Here is a 25839-nt window from a genome sequence, read left to right as displayed (position 1 = left end):
ACCTCTGTTGATCTCTTTTGGTTGCAGTTACATTATATGTGTAGCAATATTTTATATGTAAGGTATTACAGGAGTGTGTACATTATATTATACAATGGATATGTATAATATAACATAATATAATATAATACAATACAATACAATACAATACAATACAATACAATACAATACAATATAATATAATATAATATAATATAATATAATATAATATAATATAATATAATATAATATAATATATAGAGACCACATACATGAAACGATTAATAACTTTATATGTTCTTATGCAATATAAATATGGGTGATATACGATTAGACACCCAATAGTCACATATAAAACATTTTCTTCCACCTTGTCCTTCAAACCTTTTATAACATAGAAAGAGCCAGAAAACGTAAGTATTTTCATTCAAGTAACAATTAAGTTTTTTTGCATTTTTCCCTCTTTTTTATTTCAGCTGTGTAAATGTATTGTTTTGTTTGGTGAAAATGCTTGAAATAAATACTAAACTACGCAGATGGACAATCACAGACAGGCAGTTTGAAGTAATCATTGTACATGACAAGTATCTCTTTGGGGGAATCAAAGTATCCTGAGAAAAGCCACACAAGCGCATGAAGAACATACAAACTTCATACAGAAAGGCTCAGTCAGCCTGCAAGTTTGGAACCACGAGCCAACAGCAGTGATCGCTCATCACCGAGTTCAATGTCAGAATAAATCCTGTTCTTGAGTTCTGAGTGCAGACAAACCTGTCGCAAGTGATATAACAAAAAGTAAAACATGTTTTCCTAACTATCATGGTGGAGATTAATGTTACCCTCAAAATGTTTTGGAACAGACAAGTTGGCCAGAACCAGACTCCTCCATGACTTCTGGAATCCATTTCTTTTATTCAATTTTTAGTGACTATTTAATTCATTGGGAGTTATTTTTCTCATGGAATCATTTGAAAGTTGTTTACAGTATATTAGACATGAATTTTGTTTACAAATGACATGCTCTATCAGGAGTCGGCAATTCATTTTCTCATTTTCTTGAGGCTCGACGTGGAAAACAAGGACTGCTGTGGCGAATCGTGCCACAAGTTGTACTGAATATTTCTTTTAAATTAATGAATCACTATCAGTAAAGCACAGCACTGCAAGGTTAAGCTATAGTGTTCACGCTCTGCAAATGTCTTGTTCAGATTCTCAAATGTCTCTGCAAGTTTTTGTCTGGAATTGATCATTAGAAGTGTAATCATTTAAGTGGTTTATTATCCACTTTGTATTGATGTTACCTTTTTACGCTGTTATTTATGTGTTCTAATGAGTTTTAGATTTGCTATTCAACACAACGAAGATGGGTAAAAGCCCATCGACAGCTGCGGATAATGTACACTGACTGAAAAAAGCTGACACCTTCACACACAAAAAAAGCAAGCCAGTTGTATTGTGTTCATCATATTCTTTTCATTCTGATTTAACTCGACTTCACTCACGGCAGTAAGGTGACGTCTAAGAGCACTGCCTATGGCTTACAGACGGTCCTGCACAGACTTATGCTCTGTGATGAGGTTATCACCATCCAGCATGCTGAGGCCTCAGTGAGGCACTATGGAGCAGGGGACTTGTACACTCGCTAAGTAAAACATTTAAAGTGGCCTCTGTGTTAGTATGGGTTTAAGTTTTGATTGTCTCCCTCCCTCTAGGTCTTCTGTCTAACTGACTGTCACACCATTAAAAATCCCTTCACTGTTAGCGAGAGATAACGCTTCACATGTACTGTGGCATCTACAGCCTCCAACATGTTGTTATCTTCAATCAGATTTAATTGCACATGTAGTATGTGATGCAGGGCCGACCCAAGCCTTCAAGGGTCCGTAAGCAAAACATGATATTTGGGGCCCTTCATTAATGTCAATCATAGTGATCGATAATCATTCACACACCTACTATAAACCTATTTCATTCTCTAATTTGTTATTAAAAATTCCTACGTGAAACTTACTGTGTGACTTTCTGTCGTTAGATTGTAATCCACAGTGATAAAGGTCGTGGAAGCAGATTAGCATACAAGCAGAAAAGTCTAATTATTTACATGTGGCAGAAATAGGCAACATCCCCTACTGGCCACACAGAGAACTTTGATGGTTAATATCTATTATGTCATCTGTAGCAGAGCTGAGGAAGGACATGTGTGTCCCTCAAAATATTCGTCAACGTTCAATATTTACAAACAAAACATTCAATTCACAAGCAAAAGTAACGTAAGAAGTAACGATTCTTACAATTATGCATATCAGCTCCAAAACACACTTCGCAATCATTGCACAGTGAGTGAAATCAGCTCCAGGTGGGTGCGCTGTGCCTTCACATGAGCGTTTCATCAGACAGGTCAACCTTCATTATGAGAGATAGGATATATACCTTCAATTTCCCCAAATAAAACAACAGGTACGCAGTTTGGTTGGTGGCATTAAAAAAAAACCCAACAACCAACAACTATATAGCACTTTGTGGAACAATGTGTACATATTAGTACTGAAGCATGGTGCCTTGTCTTTCAGTACCTGGAATTTTCTGACACCACGGTAAGTAACAACAACAACAACAACAATTATGATAACAACAACAACAACAATAATAATAACAACAATAATAATAATTCAATTTTTATTTTGACATTCATTGCAATCATAATTGTGACGATAGGCGCGCTGCTGCAGACTCTCGTGAACACTCAAACCGGGAACTAGTTAAATGGGATGTGATTTCATTTTTTCCCCCATTGTGGTGCATGAATTCATCTTCAACGTGCTCCGGCTGGCGTTGGAAGTAGTTCCGGTGGTTCGGCGGCAGCAGCAGCAGCCAGCCAGAGCCGAGCGGAGCGGAGCGGAGCGCAGAGGAGCCGGGATCTCCGTGCGGCGGACGTGGATAGCGGGTCTAGTGAGTCCTCCGCCCCCCTCCCCGTCATGACAGTGGAGTGACCACGGCAGCGGTCAGCGTGACGCCCGCACAGCTCCGTGCACTCGCCGGGCTCGCAGCGCAACACACACCGCCGGAGCTTTTGTCTTCGAGGGGGGAATTTTTCTCTTTTTTTCCAACAGACGTCTGGAGCTTCTGAAGCAAGAGTACAAAAAAAAAAAAAAAACCTGAGCCGGCTCATATTCACGACGGTGAGTAGTAATGTCAATGCATTGGGTTTGAGATTATTTATGCTGTTTAAAAGGTTTTCCTTCCCAACCCCCCTTCCCCAAATGGCAATCCATGACAAGTTCGCTGTCTGTCACAATATGCATGCATGCAGACACTGTAGTCATTTGTCTGCTCTGCCTCTATAAAGTCTGTAAGTTTACCGTTCCACAGCCTTTTACGCAGCGGGACGAAGAGGTGACATGCTGCCAGCATTAGTACCGCTGAATAAAACAATTATCCAAGTGCTAAATTGTACCGGAGGCAAACGTATACCGCGGACACAACGAGCGTATACACGAGATGAGCCACTTTTAAGGCGATTTAGTCGTTTAAAGGTAAACAATTTTCTTCTAAAGTTGTGCACATTTTACAAGACGTTGTCATTGCAGATGGGTTGATTGTTGTCACTTTGGAAAGGAAAGTAAAAAAAAAAAAACAGATGGAAGAATATTCAGGAATCAGAAATTTGGAACGTTCAATGAAGTTTTGCTTGGTGACATGTGGTTTTATTTTATTTTAATTATTATTATTATTATTATTTTTTGCAATTGTCCTCCATGTACCCTGCACAGGTATATGCTGTGTTTACATGCATTCTGCTTCGGCCTGCACTCACCATTTAAATATGTCAAGTTTTAGTCCCGTGGAAGGATTAAACAGTAGTAAACTTTCAGAATCGGGCCAAATACAGACATTTATTTCCACTGCTGTTCAGTGTGAAGCGTGTCTTTAGAGTTGATATTACCCGTTTTCCACATCCAGTGTCGGTATCACTACTTTAAAGCTTATTAAAGTCTCTTGTTCAACAGTCTCGTTGACGCACAGCGTAACGATACATATTGTTTCTTGACGGTTTGTTGACGGAGCGTGCATGTCACTCTCATTTTCTTTTTTGTTTGCAAGCCTGACTTGGATGCGATGCTGCTTTTGTGCTCATCCACTGTGCATTTCTTTTCCACAGGCTGCCCCGAGTGGATCAGCGTGGCCTCCTTTCCTGAAGACCTGACCATGAAAGGTGAAAGTCTTCCGCTGTAAGGAGTCGTTATCTTTTCATCATACTGCAGCGTGGACAGCCGGCCAATCCTTCATCCCACCAAAAGTACATAGACAAGGCGAGGTGTGTATGCCTGTGTGCTGTTTTTTTTTTTTTTTTTTTTTGTGCGACAGACTGAGAAAGCGTTTGAGAGAACACCCTGCTCCTGATTTGGATGCGTCTCTAATTCCTATCAAGATGAGAGCTGTCTGAACAGATTTCTCTCATCATTATTTGCTCTGAGATTTACTTGTGCTTGTAAATGGTGTTGATTGAGGGTAATTTGGCTTTTTAATTGCTGAACAGCTGCCACACTCACTGCTGATTGCCATTGTAGACTTTCTCAGTAGATCACTCATAGACCCCTAAATGCCTCATTAAAACGTTATGCAGAATCTTATGAAACGTGAAGAGAAGGAACCCTCATAATGTTTTACTGATTCGTGTTTTATCATCGGAAAGGTCGTTGTAATTATCGTCAATGTCAGCAAATGCAACGCTAAAGCAACGAGTGTGGTAATGACTTTTTGAAAGTTGAATTAAGGGTTATTTGTGGATACACTCCATGCATTTTCAGCTGCTTTGATAAAGATGAACTCATGCCAGTTTTTGAATCAGTCATGGCTGTCAAAATCTCATGTTGTCTCTCTGCATATTGATTATGGCCTGTAATATATTCTTTTTTGCGTGACTTCACAAGTAACGTTGGGCAGCCAGTCTTTCTTCTCAGTGCCTGCCAAGAGTGACTTGCAGCGCAATTAAAACCCGATGAAGTTGACACACTGAAGTTCCCACAATTTGTGGTGAAAATGTGTTTTGTTGGGAAGCTGATGTTTGTAAAGAAATCGCGCATTAGTGTGACAGTGTGTGTGTGTGTGTATGTGTGTGTGTGTGTGTGTGTGTGTGTGTGTGTGTGTGTGTGTGTGTTTTAATTTTAAGAAAAATGGTGTCAAAGTACATATGGGATTGAAACACAATCCCAACATCCCGCTGGCTGGTGCTGCGTTCACACCGAGCCTGGTTTATTGAAAATCTCAGCGTGATCACCGTTAACATGTATCATTCAGAAGTCTTTATTTTTCTTTTGCAGCTCGTGAGTAAAATCCAATCTCTTTGACATGCTGAGCAGTAGATGCTTTGTCTGTCTTAACTGCAGCATTGGTGCCTGTAAACAATAAACATGCACCTTTTTTTTATACTGCTGCCATTATGGAGAGCCATGGCAGTGTGTAACCTTGGGAAGATGTATTTGCTTAATGAAAAACTTAATAAATAACAATATGCTTTTAGCAAGCAGACACCCACACTTTTCTTTTGAGCAGATGCATGCCTGGAAGCTGTCTTATACCTTTAATCATGAATATTGGTGGAGGAGTCGTTGGTTAACTGCCTTGCTTGGTCTCAATCGCTTCACCTGGACAGCCCCTAATCTGTCTCTGCAATTATCAGGTCATATCACTGTTACAGGGTCATGAAGGTCTTTTTAATTACCTTGGGTCAGATCAATAATCAGTTGCGATTATTGAAATGCGCACGTATTAGACCTAAAGACCTGTACGTGAGCGGGTTTGATCATGCTAATTTATACACAGACAGCATGAGATCAGGCATTGATTTTTCTATATACTGTGCCACTGTGGACCGCACTGTAATCGGGGTGGGGATGCAATGAATTTGACAACACATTACAGCAGACTTTCCCTCTTTTTAAGTAGCTTTAAGTTCTCTGAGTGCTCCCAGTCACTGTGATTTTTTATTTTTTTTTGTCCTGTCCCCAGGAAAGTACATGTAATTTGAATTCAAATGCAGCAAATCCTTTTATCTTGTCAAAATCCCCTTTGATTCTGTTAGTAAAGCATTGCTGTGATTCGAAAAAAAGGAAGATGTAAAAGATAAGATAGGGGATGATCACTTTTAAAGGGCTGTCATTTGGATTGAACTCAACAGCTGCGCTGCCAGCGACACGAGTTTAGAGCAAAGCTTCCTCTGTGAACCAGGCGTGGAGCTCGTGTCTTACACCAGCTCATCGTGCCATACTGTGCTGGTTATGTTTTAATGAATAACAATTGTTGGCCAATTTGCATGTAAAACAATGCAATTATAAACAAGCATCAAAAAGCTGTAATACTTCTAAAAAATGTAAATTACTCTCCATTATAAAGCGCAACAAAACCTAAGCCATGCCTGCGAGCCAGGGCCTCTAGGTTTTGGATGCTCACTTCCATTATTAATGCTATTCACAAGCCAAACTTTTTAGGTTGGTGCAGTTGGGCCCTTTAATCTATTTTTGCTGTAAATTAATGAATTTTTAAAGAGGACTAGTCCTCGCTGAATAGGGCTGGATATGGGAATGTAGTTTGAGTCGCGGTGACGCAGTGCTATAGCCCCCCCCCCCCCCCCCCCCCTTTACTGTGCAAAGCATGAGTTCACAAACAGCATCCCTTCTCTCTCTTGGGACCTTTCGTTGAGGGAGTTTGCCGAAATGCTGCACTCCTATGTTTTATTTATGACAAAATATGCCTTTTTAACTTCGCCGTTGTCAGAATCTCGAATTCTGATAGCTTTTTCCTCGTTGGTAGTAGTAAGTCTTCTGGGTTGCCAACTCCCTCTACCTCGGCAGATGTTTTCAGGTGTTATGTTCTGTGTGGGCTTAGCGACTTAAATATTTTACTCCAGGCCTTGAGGGATTCAGTGGAACCCACTGATTTCCATGCTTTCTTTCAATCAGATTCTCTTTCAGACTTGAGAAAAATGGTGTGAATCAGTGCGCTGTGTTTCAGGCGCGGTGCCCCTGGATTGACTTCTTTGACACCAGCCAAGCAGCAGTGTCCACAAATCGTGATGTAAAGCTTTGGTCTGTCATTGATACATTATCGTGCTCTGTGATTTTTTTTTTTTTTCTTCCCTCTTCCCCCTTTGGCATCCTTTCTTTCAAACATTACTATGCCTGACCACTCTGTTTAAGGCCACCAATGTATCTCACTTTTAAATGGTGTCTGTCAAGGTCTTGTTTAGAAATAAGTAAACGTATCAAACGATAATTGCTTAACCCATCTCTATTGAGAGACAAGCAAACAGCCACTACGAGGGCAGCTGATTTGCCTTGATATCCTATAATTGAGCCTTTTCAGGGATATGTTTTTTTTGTACTGAAGCTGAAAGTAATTAAGACATTCAATACTGCTTTTTGGACCTTTTCCTCCTCCTTTTGAATGGCCCACACTTCTAGACATGACAGCGCTCAGTATGCCTACAGACTTTCTTTTGACACATTAGCCTTACCCTTGCCAAGGCAGTCCTTTCCAGAAACCCCCTCTGCTCTGTGCGCTCCGGGTGGGTATTTTGTCATTACTTCATTTTCCTCTGAAAATATTTTGATGCCTCTTTCCTTTGCCCCCCCCCCCCCCCCCCCCCCCCCTCTCACCCATCCCCCGTCACTCCATTCAAAGTTCTCTATTAAAATGCAGAACTGTAAAGCCTCTCTCCGTCTAAAAGCCTGCTAGCAGCGGGGGACTGTTAGCTGTTAGTGATGCATACAGCTGAGTGAGTGCATCACAGCTACAAAGTCTAATGGGTGAATACATTCAATCACACACATGCCCTCAACTCTTTTAAAGGGACAATGTTCCCAGTCATAAAAGCTCCATCCACTGAGCAGAGAGTGATGTATTTAAATTCTGCGGAGGAACAAGATTTCTTGCTCACAAACTTCCAAAATCGTGTCCTTCCTTTTTTTTTTTTTTTTTTTTTTCCAACCTAACATTTATAATCTCTTCTATAAGTGCCAGCTAATATTTCAGAACTGTCAAGTTCAGAAAGTTCAATTTAATGTGCTCCCCCCCCTCTCTCTCAAGCAAAATCATAAACTCTGCTATAATTTGAATGTCTTCCAACATTAGCCAAAACATCTACCGCTGAAAACGTATGTTCCTACGCTCTTTCAAACTAAAACTACTCAAACTATTTAATCAAACACTGCTTTTCTGTATGTTCATCTGCCAGAATATCCATCTTTCATCACCTTTATTCCTCATTCAGCTGCAGCCCTTTGAAACGTACCTCATCTCTGAAGTTTCAGATGTTCCCTGAACAGTGACACAAAGTTGGATTTTGGGTTGTTGACTAGTGCAGCCAGGAATTGGCTGCTCACATTACTGCCAATGATTGGCAAGTATCTTTCTTCTGAAATTCTCCCTCAGGAATAGTTTTCTGAGCTGCCACATAATTGGATGTGTATTTCCATTTTTATTACTAAGTATGCAGATAATCATGTATCGGTTAATGTAAATGTAGGCTGTTTGCTACAGTTAGAGAAAACTGCTTCTTCAAATTGTTTCATTGTTTCAACCATTCTTGTCAGTCAGGTAAAAGCTTACTTAAAGAGGTGCATTGAAGCAGCAGGTTCAAGTTGTATTTTCCTGAAACCCCCTCTGACAAATTCTGGTTGTATCATTTTCCATATTTGGCTTCACTGCAATGTTTTGGCAAATCAAAAAACATTGCAGACACACCAAAAAAAACAACAAAACGACCTACCAAAAACTAAACAAAGGGTAACTTCTCAGGTCACCTTTAGATCCTTAAACGTGTCTCGTGATGATTTTCTCTGACGTGGAAATTTAATTTTACAACCCATGAGCTGGCAAAAACCTTGAGCAAGGCCATGATCTGCCCCCTGGGGAACCATGGACCCCGCGCCAGGAACTGGTGGAGTAGTGTGCTGTTAGGGTCTGGTTTAATAAACAATTAAAAAAAACAAAACATCACAAATGCTGTTTTAATTGTTTTAAATGCTCCACTAAAGTTAAAGTAAATGAATTGTCCATTATTATGCATTGACTTTTAAGATGTAATTGTATTCAGTTCAATGATTTCATGAATGTGTGCTGAAGGCTATTAACAGCTTTGGAAAAAAAACTAAAAACCTGATAACTGTAAAAACTAATAGTTGGTTATCAAACTTCATTTTCTAATACAGTATATTGTAAGGTTGATAATGTCAGAATATATATGTAACTACCAGTATCAACTAGCTTTTCCTGCAACAATATATGACTATATCTTTTATAGAGAAGGTATAATAAAGTACAATTATATGTGATATTTTTTGTTTGTTAGAGAGATTACTTAATTTCTCTCACTGAGGGTTATTCTGCATATATTTAGAATGCATTCAGATAATCATACCTAACATGAACAAGTCACCATTATGTTGAACTATGAGTCACTAGCCTCTCAGCAGTCTTTACAGTACAATGTATTTCCATAGAAAACGTATAGCCCCGGGATAAGCAGAGATGTACTGTAAGCTGTCTTCTCCGCAGTGATCTTTTTTTCCCCCTCCAGATACCAGGCAGTCCTCTGAGGCTGATGTGAAACACAGCAGATATCAGAAACAAAAGGCACAGTGCCGAGGTTAGCTCCGTCACTGTGGGACCAGTTGACTGAGTCGACTAGGTAATTGGTTGCGTCTACCCACCCAGCAGGGCCCCTCTCCCCAGCAGCCAAGTCATGCTCCTCCTCTTCCCTCTCTGCTCTCCTCTATTACTCATCATCCCAACACCTCGCCAGGCTAGCGGTGCAAAGCTTCACCGTGCCGCCGCGCAGCCAGCCCACGCTCCCAAACTTCCCGACAACAACAACGACGGCAGCGCAGCAGGTCGGGGCTTGTGGCAGGCTGATTTGCAGCTTCAGCCTCCTTTTAATGAGGGGAAAATAAGCACTTGTTGTGTGTCTTCTGTGTCACCACCCCCCTTTTCCACCTACCCACCACCACTACAGCTAGCAATGCTACCTTCCCTTCAGCAGGAAAAATGCGGGGAGAATAAGGTGCACTAATTAAGATGGCTTCCTGGGATTTGGAAAAAGGTTGTTGGGGGGGGTTGGCTATGGATTCTCCCACAGTGACAGGGGCCTTGAGCAGGGAATGTGGGTGGCGTTGTGCACGAGGCTTCATCGGGCATACCTCTTCTCTCTGTTCCTCTTCCCCTCCTGTTGTCCCACAACTTAGTTTGTTTGGCTTGATGAGTCTGCAGCTAAACATGAACCCCCCCCCCCCATTACTTGTAATTAAGCAAGGTTTTTGCAGGAGTGGGGTATTTCCCTTCTTCTTTTTCATCCCTCTGTATTGGCCTCTCTGGGGGGATCAGCGGAAGGAGAGACGGAGGGGTTTGTGTTCGTCTTGGTAGGCTTGCTCATTGAAGTTCTTCCACCTTGATGATACACAGCGTGCATGAATGGAGAATGCGTGGGCTTGTTGGCTCTTTGTTGTTCAAGGACATATGAAGGTTATTGCATGGGATGCTGATAAAGGTTCAGTGCTGGATTTATATATCTTTGGGGGTTTGAATCAGTCCAACTATTGTTCACTGACACTGGCCCGCTCTGTACCCATCTCTACTGCTGTGTACCTGTGTTTAAAAAAAAAAAAAAAAAAAAAAAAATGTAGGGCATTTATTTTCCAAAAGTAGCAAGCATCAAACGAGACGGTTTTCTTTGTTGAATCAGCACGTGGTCTGAATGCAACATCTTCACTCCTGTGATGAGTAACAGTTACATGACATTCTCAGTCCAGTAGTGACAAATCTACGAATGTTCTGTTACTGACTGAAGTACAGAACAATTGGTGAGTAATTTCTCTTCCGTGTACCAATCCATTGTTTTGTCCTGAATCATGCTAAAACTGTTTGTCAACGTCCTCTCTACCCGAAGGAAAAAGAAAAAAGAAGAGTACCTACACTACTTAACACAGGACATGTATTTGTAGGTTCAGTGCTGCTCTAAAAATAGCTCCCAAAATGAAATGTTGCTGGAGTTCCCCCCCCCCCCCCCCCCCCCCCCCCCCCCCCCCCCCCCCCATTGTTTGTGTCTGTATGACAGCGATCTGAGATGCTGAAGAGGTGGAAGTAGGGTGGGCAAGTACTTGACAGGAGAGTGAGGCACGTCGAGAGTCGGGAGAGTGAGAACTCGGCGTGCGTCTCTGCGTGCGCGTGGCAGGGTAGACGGAGAGGGAAAGGGGGACGAGCCTCTCAGCTCCTCTAGAGGGTTGGAATTCCTCCCGAGCTGTTCCCCCCATTTGGCAGGCACTTGTGAAAACAATTCCCCAGCTTTTAGTCACTCCGCAGATCCAATTGCCATTTCCACTTTGGAGGGAATGAGAGTGCGAGGCAATCCAGATAGACAGAGCACAGAGAGAGAAAGAGAGAAGAGTTTTAATCGGGTTGGACAGATGCCGAGGCCAGTTGAACGGTTGTGCGATATTAATATCTTATGAAGGCTGTCTGGCAGAGCGAGCTCACCGTCTTGTGTGGTTTTGTGTTTGTATGTTGCAGCAGCAGCCATTGCAGTGGCTAAATGAAGAACTTGTGAACATGCACAAGGGAAGGACTCTACCTTTCACCTCGGTGTCTTCCCCAGATGTTCTGGCCCAAAGAAAGATGGAAAGGAATAAGAAGAGTAAGACACTTCATTTGCTTTGCTCCCGTTACGCTTAGCTTCACAATGTTTCATTAATGGAATTAAAATCCTTGAGGAAAGTTTTATTTTTTTATCCGTCATTGTTCACAATACAAGTTGTATTTATTTCTCGTGTTAACAACTAGTGACAAGCATGCCAAAATATTTAGTTTTCCGTTAAACGTAGATGCGCTTTATGTGGAAAATGATGTGCGAGATAACATCTGTGCGTCTTCGCCAAGTCTGCTTTCTGCTCCAGCTGAAGGAGATGAATAGGCATAGTAAACAAACCTCCTGCTTTTCCAGGCTTGAGCCAAGACTGCTGCACAGAACCCATTCAGTGAGCCAACAGGAGATCCTCCGCACGCCACGTCGCCGAGCCTCGCACCTTCCCTTTCGACCTCACAACCAAACAAGCACTATGACCTCTGAGCTGGAGAGCAGCCTCACGTCAATGGACTGGCTTCCTCAGCTCAGCATGAGGACAGCCATCCAAAAAGCTGACGCGGGACACCACCATCACGGGCACCACCCCGGGCACCACCATCACCACCACCACCAACACACGCACCATCACGGACACGGGCCTGGCAAGAAAATCATGCACTTGGAACCAGGAACCACACTTGATCAGGAGGAAGCTGCACAGCACAGAGACGGTAAACCTCCCTACAGCTACGCCAGCCTGATCACCTTTGCCATCAATGGCTCACCACGGAAACGGATGACCCTCAGCGAGATCTACCAGTGGATCTGTGACAACTTTCCCTACTACAGAGAGGCAGGCAGTGGCTGGAAGGTAAGGCCCGGCATGAAACACTTGTCACACGATGCAGACTATTGCTGATCTGTTCACTGTAACTGACTTTGTTTGGTAGAAAAACAACAAAGAGAAACGCATAGAGGTTGCAAGCTGATTGTTTCTTTAAGGTGGATTTTCTTGAGTATTGGTAAGAACGGATAACACTTGATGTGTCAAAGCGTATGTATTGCACTTTAAGATGAACTGTGCAAACAACGAGTAGCTTGTTTGCGTCTTTTACCGATGATGATGTGAAATTCAGTTTACACTCAATGGGCAGAGGTGGGGAGCCTCAACTTGAGGGAAGCAAACAGGTCGCCAACCGTTTTCTGGTTTCAATCCCTCTGCCAACAAGGCACGACTGAGCAAAGTGCAAATTTTTACTTCGTGCTCAGGTTGCTTCATGAAGGGCATCCACATTCAAACCTGTGCCAAATCGTGCATACAGATTGCATGATCCATTGAATGGACCCCAGAAGCAGCAGAAGCGAGATTCACCTTCAGTCTTTAATTATTTAAGTAATTATTTGTTAAATGCTGTTTTGGCATGCAAAGAGACAGCGAGAGCCACTGTGTGAAAGACGGAGTCATCCATCAAGTGAGCAAGCGACATCAATAATTGGCCACCTCACTTGGGATTTCCAGTAATAAAATTATTGCAGAAAAAATGTCAAACTATTGAAAATATTACAATTGGAAGTGTTTCCTTTCATGGTGCTAATCTGCATAAGAAAAGGTCTGAGGTGTAAAAATTCTTCCGGGTTTGAGTTTGCATGATTATCTTTCCTTTGGTTAATGCATTCGTAAATCGCCGTTAGTTGGCTGGGATTGGCTCCAGAGCAGCGCAACTCTGTTATAGAAGAGAGATGAAAACTAATCAAATGTGAATTCCTTGATGTGTGACAAGTAACTTTTTTGAGAACAAAGGTTTCTTGTGAAAGATTTTGCAGTCTCTTTGTCAGAAATGTTTCGAATCACTTAAAATAGTCTCAGGTTAAACAGACCGATCCGATGGTCATTCTGTCTAGTGATGTTTATTCATTCATTTGTTCACTTACCATTAAACATTCCACAAGAGTTTTTGTTCCTTTTAAATGCAAATGTCTACTGAGCAAGCCAAGAAGCTAATTTTCACAATACTAGACACTACAGTTATGCAACCACTAAAAGTATCAGGCCACTGCCAATGAGAAGTTTGCCTTTGTTCAAACTACATATTAACTTTAAGTTTTAATGTTAAGTATTCAGTACCTTCTCTTAATTTAGCAGGTAATCTTTTCCAGCAGTGGGTGGTTCTCACTCAGGAGGTTGTTTTCCTAAACTCGTTACATCTGTATAGTACAACACGGTCTCGTCTGGTGGTTGGCCTTGTTGTCCTGCCGCTTCCATCCTTCTGCATTATGAGATGACTCTGTGGAGGAGGTGTGAGCGCATAAAAAGTCTGGAGAAGAAGGCTCGTATCTGCAAAGTTAAAAATAAAAAAAAGAAACTTTCCAAGAGGAAAATAAAAACTAAATTTTCACTGGTTTTAAACGTTACTGTTTAACATGTGTGAGCGGTGTCTGTCTACCGACGTCTAGTATTCTTGTTGATTGAAATATGCCATGACATATCCCAGCTCTGATCATCTGGGTATATAGCTTATTATATTGTTGTATTTAAACTAAGCTGAAGTAGAAATACAAGCCAATACATTAAGAATTTCATTTGCATATCGAATGGCAGTTTAATCTGGTGACATAATAATACCAAACATAACGCAGTTAGAGAATATTATGTGGACTCTGAAAATGCAAGTTTCTTGTGTTTTGAATGGGTCAGTGTTTGATAAGGCCTTGTCTGCTACATATTTTGGTTTTATTCATGTATATTTACTATACCAATCACAAGGGAGTTGGAGTTTTTTTTTTTGTGTATGTCTATTATGTATCCATTTTTAAAACTAAACCTAAATTTAATGAAGGTTTGAAATAAATCCCCAAGCAGACTTGATGCTGGGTAAAAATTTGATCACATCCTATGGAGCTCTTATTGCTCATGCTCAGATATACACAAACCCAATCCAGCAGTTGCCGCGCACACCACAGAAGCCTTTTAGTGAACCATGAATGATTGACAGATGCATTTCGTCTCATTCAGATGACATTATTAAATCCTTATGCAAATGTAGCTATGCAAATCCTGGCTAATATGAGCAGAAAGGTGGCTGTGTTATTGGAGACAAATGAATAGATCCCTGCGGTTGTGTCTTGGGGATTTTCTGCCTTATTAGTGAAGAAGGGGATGGATATAGTCCTTCCACTGACACTCTGAAAAAGGCTGTCTGCAAACTATCAACCAATTCATCTCTCTGAGAGCAGGAATATTTTTTTCTTCTTCTCTCATTATTTCTCTCTTTCACTTTCTATCTTCATCTCCCAAGCACTTGCACTCCACTGAACCCCCCCCCTTCTCCTTCACTCTCTTAGTCACTCACTCCTCTCTTCTTTTCCTCCTTCCCTCTCACCAACCTGTGTTTGTTCCCCGTCTATAATCTTCAACACACCGTTCCCTGAACGAAGATGCATGCCAGAAACTGAGACAAAAAGGTTATGATACGAGCCAGGTTGTGTTGGCAGAGCTCCTTACTTCAATGTAGGATTCAATCAATTAGTTTTTCTGTTCGGAGAAAGCGATAAGGGTTACTGAGACCATTCGGGCTTTCTATCATTGCAGCTCAAGGCTGCATTTTCCTGCTGGTTGTATTTGAGTGCCAGGATGTTTTAGTATCCCATAATTATACTGCGAGATTCATTGATTTGTGTGTGTGTGTGTGTGTGTGTGTGTGTGTGTGTGTGTGTGTGTGTGTGTGTGTGTGTGTGTGTGTGTGTGTGTGTGTGTGTGTGTGTGTGTGTGTGTGTGTGTGTGTGCGTGTGCGTGTGTGTGCATTCTAGTAGCGTCATTATGGCGCTATGCTGATGGCGTTCTGGTGTTCCTTTCACACGTCCTGGCATTTGTCCATGACGCTAGTGCAGTTTGTTGTGAGATGCACAGTAATATTGCTTCAATCATTTGTCATTATAGCAATGTTTGAACATTTCATTTGGACTGGAAAGATGCAACGCTAACATGTTCATATCATAAGCTTACTAGGTTTATGTTTTTTTTTTTTTTCTTCCGAAAATGTCACAAGTATTGGATCATTTATTGTTTAGGAGGGTTTTTTTTTTGGGGGGGGGGGGGGGGGGGTGGTATTCCACAGCTATTGGCCTGCCTTGAGCTGATATTTCAAAAGTCTGTGGAGTAACACAAGATTCCATAAGGAAGTTCCATTTCAGTTGAACAAAGATTGCTTCCTGGATGACCCAGCCGAACATGGTGGGGCTCGGTTTATACCAGCCGCGGCCTTCACATGGAAAGTTACATAAGTCCGGTTCATTCCAGTTCAGGTGATTGCTGTCAGCTGTACACAGTGGGATGCAGATGCAGAGGTTGCCTTGCTGCCACGTTCGGCAGACATTGCCGGCTCGCGCTCTCAGAGATGCGCAATTTTTCCTGAATGCGCCGGCTGAAGGCGAACAATGTCAGAGAATACCTCAGACGTGGCGTGCCGCGTTTGCCGTCTCCTTCACCCTCTGCCTCACATGCGTGCACACACATACCGGCTCATGCACCCGCAGAGAGACTCCCACTCAGGTAGGCAGAGTACGTGTGCAGTCTGCAGATTACACACGGGGAGCTCAGCAGGAGATGAGATGTGAGGGTGGAGGGGGCCGGGGTGGTGGGGGTGGTGGAGGGGGCCGTCAGAGAGCAGAGGAGAGTTTTACTACCCAGCACACGCACTCCGTCTGCTCTGTATGATAATGTGAGAGTGCAGGAACGGCAGGGTTGAAACCAGGACAACAAACAGTCATACACAACCACACAGACACACACACACAGGCACAGACACACACACACATGTTCGCCAACTTCAGAACACGGACGTGCACACTGACTGTCCGCTGCAGGATAGCCGCATGTGTTGCACCTTCACGCACTTTCAGGTGCACAGAAAGCCAGTGTCGTTAGCTTTTCTAACCATATAACTTTCCAAGGTCATGAAATTTTTGTGCCTTTGCTAAAATAAAAAAAAAAAAAATGAATATGGAGATCTCTTTTCATCTGAGAAGTAATGATGAGAAGCTTCCTCCGGAGCTGAGGACGAGGTTTAGAATCCCTAACCAAAAAAAAAAAAAAGAAATAGAAATTTAATAGCACATGCATGCATAAGCGATTTGTTTATGGAGCTGAAGCCTCTGAATTCAGCTTGTGTAACATGCATGCATTGCTTTTCTTTTTTGTTGTTGTTTTGTTTTTAAGAGCGCAGGGCTAAACTGGAGTGGAATGCAAACCGCGTTGCATCAGGCTGCGTCATTCCAGCCTTATTTTGTATCACTGGAACGTCATTATCTCTTCTATGTTATCTTTGCCAGCCTCTCCCTCTCTCGTTCTCCTTGTGTCCTGCACTGTGTACCACTTTACTTTCTCATGCCCTCTGCAGCGCGCTCACATCCTTTTCACACCCACATGTCCACCACGGCTCAAAATGAACACACCGCAGGACAACCAGACCACACCGGGGTTCCTCTCTCGCTCTGTGTTTCGGACTTGTCCATTTGTAAATGTGTTTTTTTATTTTTTTTATTTATGTATTTATTTGGTCAATTCTCCGATTATTTTGCTCTCTCTTGTTTTTCAGTAGACATGAAGAGGAACTATTATGAATGAGGGCAGGGCAACAACTTGCAGCATCTGGAGGGGACTGGGTAGTTTTGTTTTAAGGGTACCACTTGGCCAAGGGTTGCCCCATGCACTCAAGAATTACAAATCCAGAAAGTGACCTTGAGCATGTAGTCTATAATATTTCACATTCAGCATCTGGTGTTTTTTTTTTCCCCTCTTTAGCTTTCCTTTCTTTCTCTTTTTTTTTTGGTACATGTTTTAATTGTTCTGACTTAAAATGTGTGAAAATGCTTGAAATGTTATTTTCTACCTCGTAGAAAATAGTGGGGTTTTTTTTCGCTTTAGAATTGTGAGGTGATATTGTAAATAGTCAATAAATGTACATTTTATTTCATTTAACAAGTTTATTAGATCTGGACTGTTTGTTGTTGGAGGGATGGTGTTTTGTCACTGGTCTGTCTCTAGAAGGGCTTTTGTTGTGTTTGAGCGTGGGCAGCCTTGGGTTTGGGGACTGGGATTCAGGTTCTGGTCTTGGTGTATATGGTGCCATGGTGGCGACTTGCATGTGTGATTGGGGCACCTCAGGTCCTCTGTATGGTTTATGTCCCTCGAAAGCACAATCAGCACTCGGACACAAGATGCCATCTCGGACGTGGCTTTTTTTTTTTTTTTTTGTCCTTTCCATGTGTTCTTTTATTCTCATTATCAGTCTGTCTGTTCTCCATATTATGCACTACTGTTATAAAGTATGGTTGAACAAAAAAAAAAAAGGTGTTTTCTGTACTCTGTTTTGATTTTATCCCCTCATATATTCGTGCTGAATGTAATGATGGAAAATGTTATTCAGCGTCTCTTCTTGCCATTATGTTGTTGTTGAAATGCGAAGGTCTTACCATTATTCAGCACTTGAGAACCGCCGTCTAGACCTGCACTCTCACCAAATGGCTCATTGCAGCCTGTGCTGACTAACCTGCTCTCTTGCGACCCCTCTGGCCTCAGGCCACCTCCCATGCAGCCGGGCTAATTGCCTGCGAATTAGCGAGGCCTAATGTGACGTTGTAAAGGGCAGCACTGCCTCAGTGGCCTTTGGCCTTTGGCTGAACACTACATGTCACAGACAATCACCTGATATGAATCAGCACGAGGCCATTATTTTGGCTTCCATCCCTTCCTGCCTCCTCTGTGGAAGTTCTGCGACTGAGCACAGCAGAGGTCGACGCTCAGTGTCAAGTGCACTCATGTATGTGGAGGAAGTCTGTTGTCATTGGCTGCTGGGAGTCATTATGTAGCTGTAGCTGCACTGAAGCTCTTGAATCTTTTTTGTCTCATGAGTACAACTCAAATTTCACCGCTGCATTGTGCTTGTAGTGATTCGGGTTGGAAACAGTCTGAAGGTCTGTACATGTGCAGCCTGTAATCCTGCATTTGTGTGTCTCTGTGTGCAAGAGGATGTCTTTTTTACGTGTATAGGGTGTGTGTCTGCTGCTGCTTGTTTTGTACACGTGTGTTCGTATGCTCTTGTTTGTTGCAGAGTCATTTCAAAAGAATCTGATAGAGGAGACTGGGAAAATGCCACAGCTGTATTGTTTGAATCTCACCTCCGACATTATGTTCATCAATACGAAACTCGGTAACACACAGAGCTGGTTGGATCAGTCTGTCTTTCAAATGTGTTTTTGTTTGTGTTTGTGTGTGTGTGTGTGTGTGTGTGTGTGTGTGTGTGTGTGTGTGTGTGTGTGTGTGTGTGTGTGTGTGTGTGTGTGTGTGTGTGTGTGTGTGTGTGTGTGTGTGTGTGTGTGTGTGTGTGTGTGTGTGTGTGTGTGTGTGTGTGTGTGTGTGTGTCTCAAGGTCAAAGCCTCTTGAGTTTGTATGTGAAAATGCTGCTGCACAGTATAAAGTCATTGTAATTCGGGCTAAATTAGCCATGACTCATTCATCAGATTAGATACATTAAAAACAAGTCGCAGTAAATTCTGCCTAATTTCTGCTTTTTTCTGCACCACAGAATGATCGAGTGGTCCAATGCGATGAGGTTGTCCACAGGATGTTTCTCTACAATATTCTGAATTGTTCCAGAAATGTTTCACAACAGCTTGCATGGTAATACATTTAAGAACAAGCTGGCTCATCTACTCTCATAATTGGACCGATATCTTCACACGAGACAAGCCTTAAAGGCTGTGAAACATATTTTCTCAATCTGTTTTTTTTTTTTTTTTAAATATCCAACAGGACAACAGTGCTTCTGCCAAAGTTAAAATATTAGTGGTTGTTCCTTCGTACAAATTTATTAATTTTTTTTTTATTTTTCTGCTGAAATGTTGTCAGGGTGCTGGAGCCATTCCCAGCGGACTGCAGGCGGAATAAACCCTGGACAGGTCACATTCAAACCTTCTATTTTAGAGTCACCAGTTCACCTCATGCTTTAGAACTATGGAAGGAAATCCACACGTGCATAACGGGAACTTGCAAACTCCACAACCAGATATGAACTGCTTTTTGCTTCAGTGAGTCAAGAGTGTGAGCCACTGCTTTATTTCACAGAACCTGAAGACCCTGTTCTTTAAAGGTCCTGTTAAGCGAGCAATGCTGAGTGACGTTTTATGTAATTATATAGAAATAAAAAATTGGTTAGTCAGTTATTCCTGATGAGGACCAAGCACAGAGGCACCCCCCCCCCATCCTATTTTCTTTTTAATATAAAGCCACTGATTGAAAACTAAATTAAGATTATCAGTATTTATGTGATTCTTTTTTGACTCTCTTCATACTTTGCACACATACTCCCTTCTGTCTGTGTGTGTGTGTGTGTGTGTGTGTGTGTGTGTGTGTGTGTGTGTGTGTGTGTGTGTGTGTGTGTGTGTGTGTGTGTGTGTGTGTGTGTGTGTGTGTGTGTGTGTGTGTGTGTGTGTGTGTGTGTGTGTGTGTGTGTGTGTGTGTGTGTGTGTGTGTGTGTGTGTGTGTGTGTGTGTGTGTGCGTACACACGCGGCACACATTGATGCAGCTATTAATTATACTTGTATGCGAAACACTGCTAGAGCTTTTAATTACATACTAATCACTAATACCAGTCTCAGTATTAAATTCTTAATTAAAAGCGTGGAATTTCTTTGCTATCTCCTCGAGCATTTGGCACTCCTCCAACTTTGTGTTTCCCCTCTCTAACCAGCCAGGCCTGTAGCACTCTCCATATGGCTAATAATAGGCTTAAGGCTGGTTTCCCGAACACTCAGGAATGCAACAATTATACCACAGAATGAGCTTATTTGCTAGTTACGGGTTTTGCATCCTGCCCGACAGGAGCCTGTCTTTTGTCAGACCTTAAATAACATCAGGGTATGGCAGAGAATATTCGAGGCAACTAGATGTTTTCTTTTGTCGGTTTAACAGTGTTGGGGTTGGCAGTTTCTCTCAACTGCACAGTGATCCTGCTTTTAAAGCCTGTGTTGTGCATCTTTGTGAAGAAGTCATGTGCAAAGAGGTGAAGTAGTGTAGCACTGCCAGCAGGGGATGTGACAACATTTTCTCAGACAACAGGTAGATGGTTAGCGTAAGGTGTGCAAATAAATGCCCGATACCTATCAATTATTAAGTGTGCGAAACATTATATATACATGCGGCAAATAAATTCATAACTCACCTGGCATTGCCAGTGATAAAATTGAGGTCAAAACAATGAAATGTTTCCGACTTCAAGCACGCTGTTGTCCAGTTGGACGACGCAAGAACAAAACCAGGGAGGGTCGATGGCCAAACACGTGCAGTTTAGCTGTTAGAGCAACGTTTCCTCAGCAGTAACAGTCCACTGTGGTCACAAGTGGAAATTAAGCTCTGATGCGAACAGATACCGGCTCATAATCCAAACTGATGAAGTTCCCTGACGTAAAGGGATGTCAACCTTGGCTGCATGCAAACTCACGGAGCTGAACAGCAACTGACACAACACATGGATAGGATGGATATCCAGGTTTGTTGTGTTGCATGTTTACTAACATTGCAAGATTGTTATGTAGCAGCTCGCGTTATCGTCAAAACTAACAAGTGGCTAGAATTCATTCATTGTGTGGTCTGTGCCTCCTGTTTGACTAATGGGCAGAAATAATAGGAGGAGTACAGAATAGTTTTCCCAGTGAAATGTGGGGTATTGCTCGACTGTGAATGTAAGTGTTGGTATCAAATTGTTTTAGGTTTGTCATGCCTCAAGCTGCAGGCGGAAGATAAAATGTTTGCCATCGAGTTTCCCTCAGTTATACATTCTGTATATGACTTGCTTTCGTGCAAAAAGGGCTTTTTAGCCTTTCCAAATTGTGGATGACCTATGATTAACCCTGTCCCTGGACGCCTCCTGTACGGACACACTGAGACGCGTCGCTGCTGCGGCTGCCTTTGCTCCGCTAATGTGCTGCTCACTCAAGGTTACATTAGAGCAAATCATGCTAGAGACTCTAAGCCTGTTATGTTTCTGTTCATTGAGCATTGCGTCTGTGGAAAATGATGTATAATAGATAAGGAAAACATGGTTTTGTCTCCAGTTTTGACGCATTGTGCAATACACAAATAGTCACAGGACATGACTTGTCAGTCCATCTTTTATTACTTACAGCTCGGCTTCTGTCTTTCAGTCTTTTATGAAGCACCTGCTAATAATTTAAAGCCAGTGCAAGATTCAGTCTGGTTCAGTCTTTCTGTTGTACTCCATTCTTTTTTCTAAGAAATTTCCTGAGTCAACATCCCCTTCAGGTCTGTATTCAGAATATTAATGCAGTTTCTTACAGCTCACTGAAGATCCATAGCTTTTAGCGCACAATGTAGCAGAATAAAGACTGAACTTTCAAATGTGAAGTCGTACCCGAGTGTTGAGGGCGTAGAAGTCACTGAGATGTTTTTGAGGTCAATCTTTTGTGCAATGTGACTGTAAAGCAAGGCCAGTAACAGCTCTTTTTGCTGCTGTTCTGAGGTGCCAATCACTTCCTTATGATCACAAGGTTGTCTGTTATTAAATATGAATCAGACAAAGAGGTTAGAGGGGACCAAAAATAAAGCGTCTTAACTTCTTAACTGTGTCTGAAAAGGCTAAGAGTTTTTGGAGGAGAAAAAAAAAAAAAAAGGCAGAATATTTGAAATGATAGCAGCTGTGAGGAAGTGGAGAGAAAATGTGTGGTTTTCTTTCTTCTAATTTAGAAGGGATGCTGTGGATTTTGTCTATACCCACAGGCGATCCACTGCCGTCTCAGTAGTTATGAACCGAATGCACTCCAGAACAGCACAAGACGGCTCACCTAATTAATAAGTTCATGATTCAGTCCAAGCATGGCCTTCATTTCCTCAAGAAAGAGTGAGGAGAGAGAGAGAGAGAAGGAAAAAAAAAAGAGGCGGCTGTCAAACATTTTTTGGGATGCAAAGTATAACCAGTGCCCTTCTTCCTGCTCGTTCTCCTTCCTCCCGCCTGCTCACTCACCTCCTCTGCCGGAAAGCCGCTGACAGAAGCTGTCACTTCACCACAGCCCTCCGCTTGACACAACCAGCAACAGGAAGTGTGCCACCGTGACCTAGTTTGGTCTCAGTTATTTTTGAAACACTATATTAAAATTACAGCTGAAAGGATTTGTCTTTCTAAATAAGTTGTATGATTAGTAATCCCGCTAATGTGACACAGGAAGGACGGGAGGATGTTCCACAGAAAACTTGCACCGGATTCATCCCGCTTGCAACACTATAAAATGGCCCAAATGCAGATGCACAGTCCTGGATGATAACTGCTGCTCTAACTGGGAGCATGACAGTTGTGTATTTACAAATGTAATACAATGCATATTGATAATTCAATACATGCCCAAGTACAAGTGCAGGCGATACGATTTAATATATGCTGTACAGTGCTGCAAGCATAGTGATATTTAGCGATTTTCTTTTTGAATTAAGGATCTACTATAATGAAAAATACAATCACATGTATAATTCGTGCAGGCCAAATTGCTTTTTTCTTCCTTTTATTTATTTATTTTTTTAGATCTGACATCAACCTCATCTTACAGCTAATGCAAATGAAACCAGCTGCAATAAAAAACAAAAACCTTGTAAGCCTTCCTCAGCTATTTTCCTCACAGATAATATTCAAGGAAACAGGAACCCAAATCAACAAGCTTTTTTATTTCGAGCTAAGCAACACATGGCTGGAGAAGAAACCATTCATCTCTGGAGAGAAATCCAAAACTTTTTTCCATTACTTGATGCACCATTAACAATTGCACTATTATAGCAATGTATAAGTAAATTGTAAAATAGTTTATTTCACATCCGCAAAGTATTTCTGTTGATGACTGTCTTATAACTAAAGGTATGAATGAAATTCTGCCTGTAAGTATAAAAAAAAATGCATGCATCATTTTGGCTCCAAATTGATCAATTTTGTTTGTTAACTTTACAGCTGTTTCATTGTGTTTATTGTACCTTTAAACTAAACACTTTTGGTGCAACGAGGTGGCTCAGTATCCTCGGTTTTGTGTCCCTGCAAATAGCTGCTGATCTGCAATTCCTCATCTGACAACAGAAAAAAAGACAACAGAACAAAGAAAGAAGCGTCTCGCCAATTGTTTTATTTTCTGCTTGTCCGTCTCATTGGGAAACAATGACGTTTGAGTAGGTGGTCTGCTTTGGGTCAATAGAAGATTGAGTTCAGTGTTAATTCAAGAGGAACCAAGAACCTCATCCAGAATGCACCAGGCTTCAGAAGTGCTGGATCCTTGCAGCAGACCTTTTCTCATTTGGCCCACACGTACAGATTAATTCCTGTTTGGCAGAAATTGACCAAATCTACAACATAAAGCTTGAAGGCTTTTCACCTTCAGTCCTGACGGGGGAGCTGCGCCATAGATGTGAGACATTTCCCGAGTGTCTTTTCATTGATTCTATATACTAAACATGATCATTCAAAGTCTCTGCAACAAGTAATTATGGCCAAGTGGCCTAAAGGTTTATTATCAAATTATCTGCAAGTCATTTCGTGATTCTCTCGTCAGGATCTCCTCTATCACAACCAAATTAAAATAAATGAAAAATCCCCTTCTGAAACAGTATTTTGGGAAAGTCAACACAGATTTATCTCCCATCCATCATGTCAAAGTAAGACTTTTTGGCATTTGCACAGCCTCCTGGCTATAAGGACAGAAACTGCACCAAGCCAAAAAAAGAAAGGAAATGAGGAATATAATGGATAAATACTGCATTAAATGCTTTAGAGATATTCTTTAATGAGTTCAACCCGAGTGATATTTTAACAATTTACATAGTTATACTATATGATATGTATAATGTATAAGCTAATGTAAATATTAAATAATGCAGGTAATAATTGGTTAATAAATTGGAGCTTAGCCCTTTTAGATTAGTCTATTCTTATAAGTCCCTAATGTTACTTTACACTCAAAGACATTTAATCCTTAAATATTTTTGACTGTTTCACGTCATTCAGTACAGTGCACTGAGAAATGACTGTATTTGGTGCTATATAGATAAAGTTGAATTGAATCTATTAAGCTTCTAAGAATGCTCTTTGAATAGAAACAGACTACCAAGTATTTATATCTGTAATTCTAATATTGGCTTTTGGGGATTTTGGTTACTGGTTTCCCAATTGAAAGGATAGTTTTAGTCACCCATCTAAACTACAGTGTGCTTAAAGCAAGAGGAAACAGAGCTCCAAACCGGTCAGAAGCACTAGGACTTTTTGACAAGTCACGGTCAGAGACACGCGTTTCTGTCAAGCCGGTCGCATTCATCCATGAATGCATGAGTTAATGTGTTTAACTCATCTCAGTGCTACGATTGAAGCCGCCTCAATCTGTGGAAATGAAATGCTGGGACGAACTAAGTATGTAACTGGGTTTTGATGACTCCATATCTGAGATGCACCAAAACTGTTTAACGACTTTTAGAGGAGCACAACTCTGCATTTTGGTATGTTTTATTGTTTTGGAGCGACTATAAATATCCCAAGAGGCAGCAGCACCTGCACTCCCACCTTCTCTCGGATGTTTTAGTACCAGCCGCGGCACACACACACACACACACACACACACACACACACACAAAGTTGTGTTCTGGTAGACACATGTTAAGAACATGCATGCAGGTAAATACGTCTTAACTGCTCAGACTCATGTGCATGCACACCTGCTTGCGTGCACGTCTGACTGCCGGTGTATGCACAGGTTAACAAAACTCTGGAAAAACTACACACACACACACACACACACACACTAGTCAGGGCCCAGCATGTAAACACAGAGCTCAGTCACACACTCCTCATCGTATAGATGACTTGTGTGGAGTTTCTCGAGCGAGGGAGTGAAGAGGGTGGGGGAAGGGTCCATCAAATGAAATGAATATGTATCAGATGGCGTTTGAAGTGGTGACTTGTATTCAACCCTGCATACTCACGGAGCGTCTGTCACTCCGGCACCATCAGGATATAATAAGGCGTCTCAATGATGCTTAGAACCCAGGAGACTTTTACATCTAAGACACCTGTCCGTATGCGCGTGTACCCCCACACTCCCTCTTGCAGCCGGCTATGGCTCTTTATTTCTTTGTGCCTCCTGCACCCTCTTCCTCCTCCCAACTCCGTCTCCTCTGCCTCAGCTTCAAACCTCACCACGTTTTACCCTC

The 25839-nt window shown here is 41.9% G+C and overlaps 1 protein-coding gene across 1 annotated transcript in view; it reads left to right on the top strand.

Annotated features, from left to right (window-relative positions):
* Window positions 1–2897: 2897 nt before the first annotated feature.
* Window positions 2898–25839, top strand: part of LOC308130004 (forkhead box protein J3-like) — a gene marked incomplete at its 3' end in the record, with an annotated part of 65388 nt that continues 42446 nt past the window's right edge. Inside the window, exons 1-4 of the mRNA XM_080496172.1 lie at window positions 2898–3158; window positions 4139–4294; window positions 11542–11665; window positions 11972–12464. Of these exons, the coding sequence (XP_080352298.1) occupies window positions 12087–12464 (378 nt within the window). The 5' untranslated portion in view covers window positions 2898–3158; window positions 4139–4294; window positions 11542–11665; window positions 11972–12086. The remainder of the gene's footprint in view (window positions 3159–4138; window positions 4295–11541; window positions 11666–11971; window positions 12465–25839) is intronic.

This window comes from Blennius ocellaris (genome assembly GCF_963422515.1).
Source record: "Blennius ocellaris genome assembly, chromosome: 5".
NCBI lineage: Eukaryota > Metazoa > Chordata > Actinopteri > Blenniiformes > Blenniidae > Blennius > Blennius ocellaris.
The sequence above is the reverse complement of the archived record's forward strand: the minus strand, read 5'-3'. Positions and strand labels throughout refer to the sequence as shown.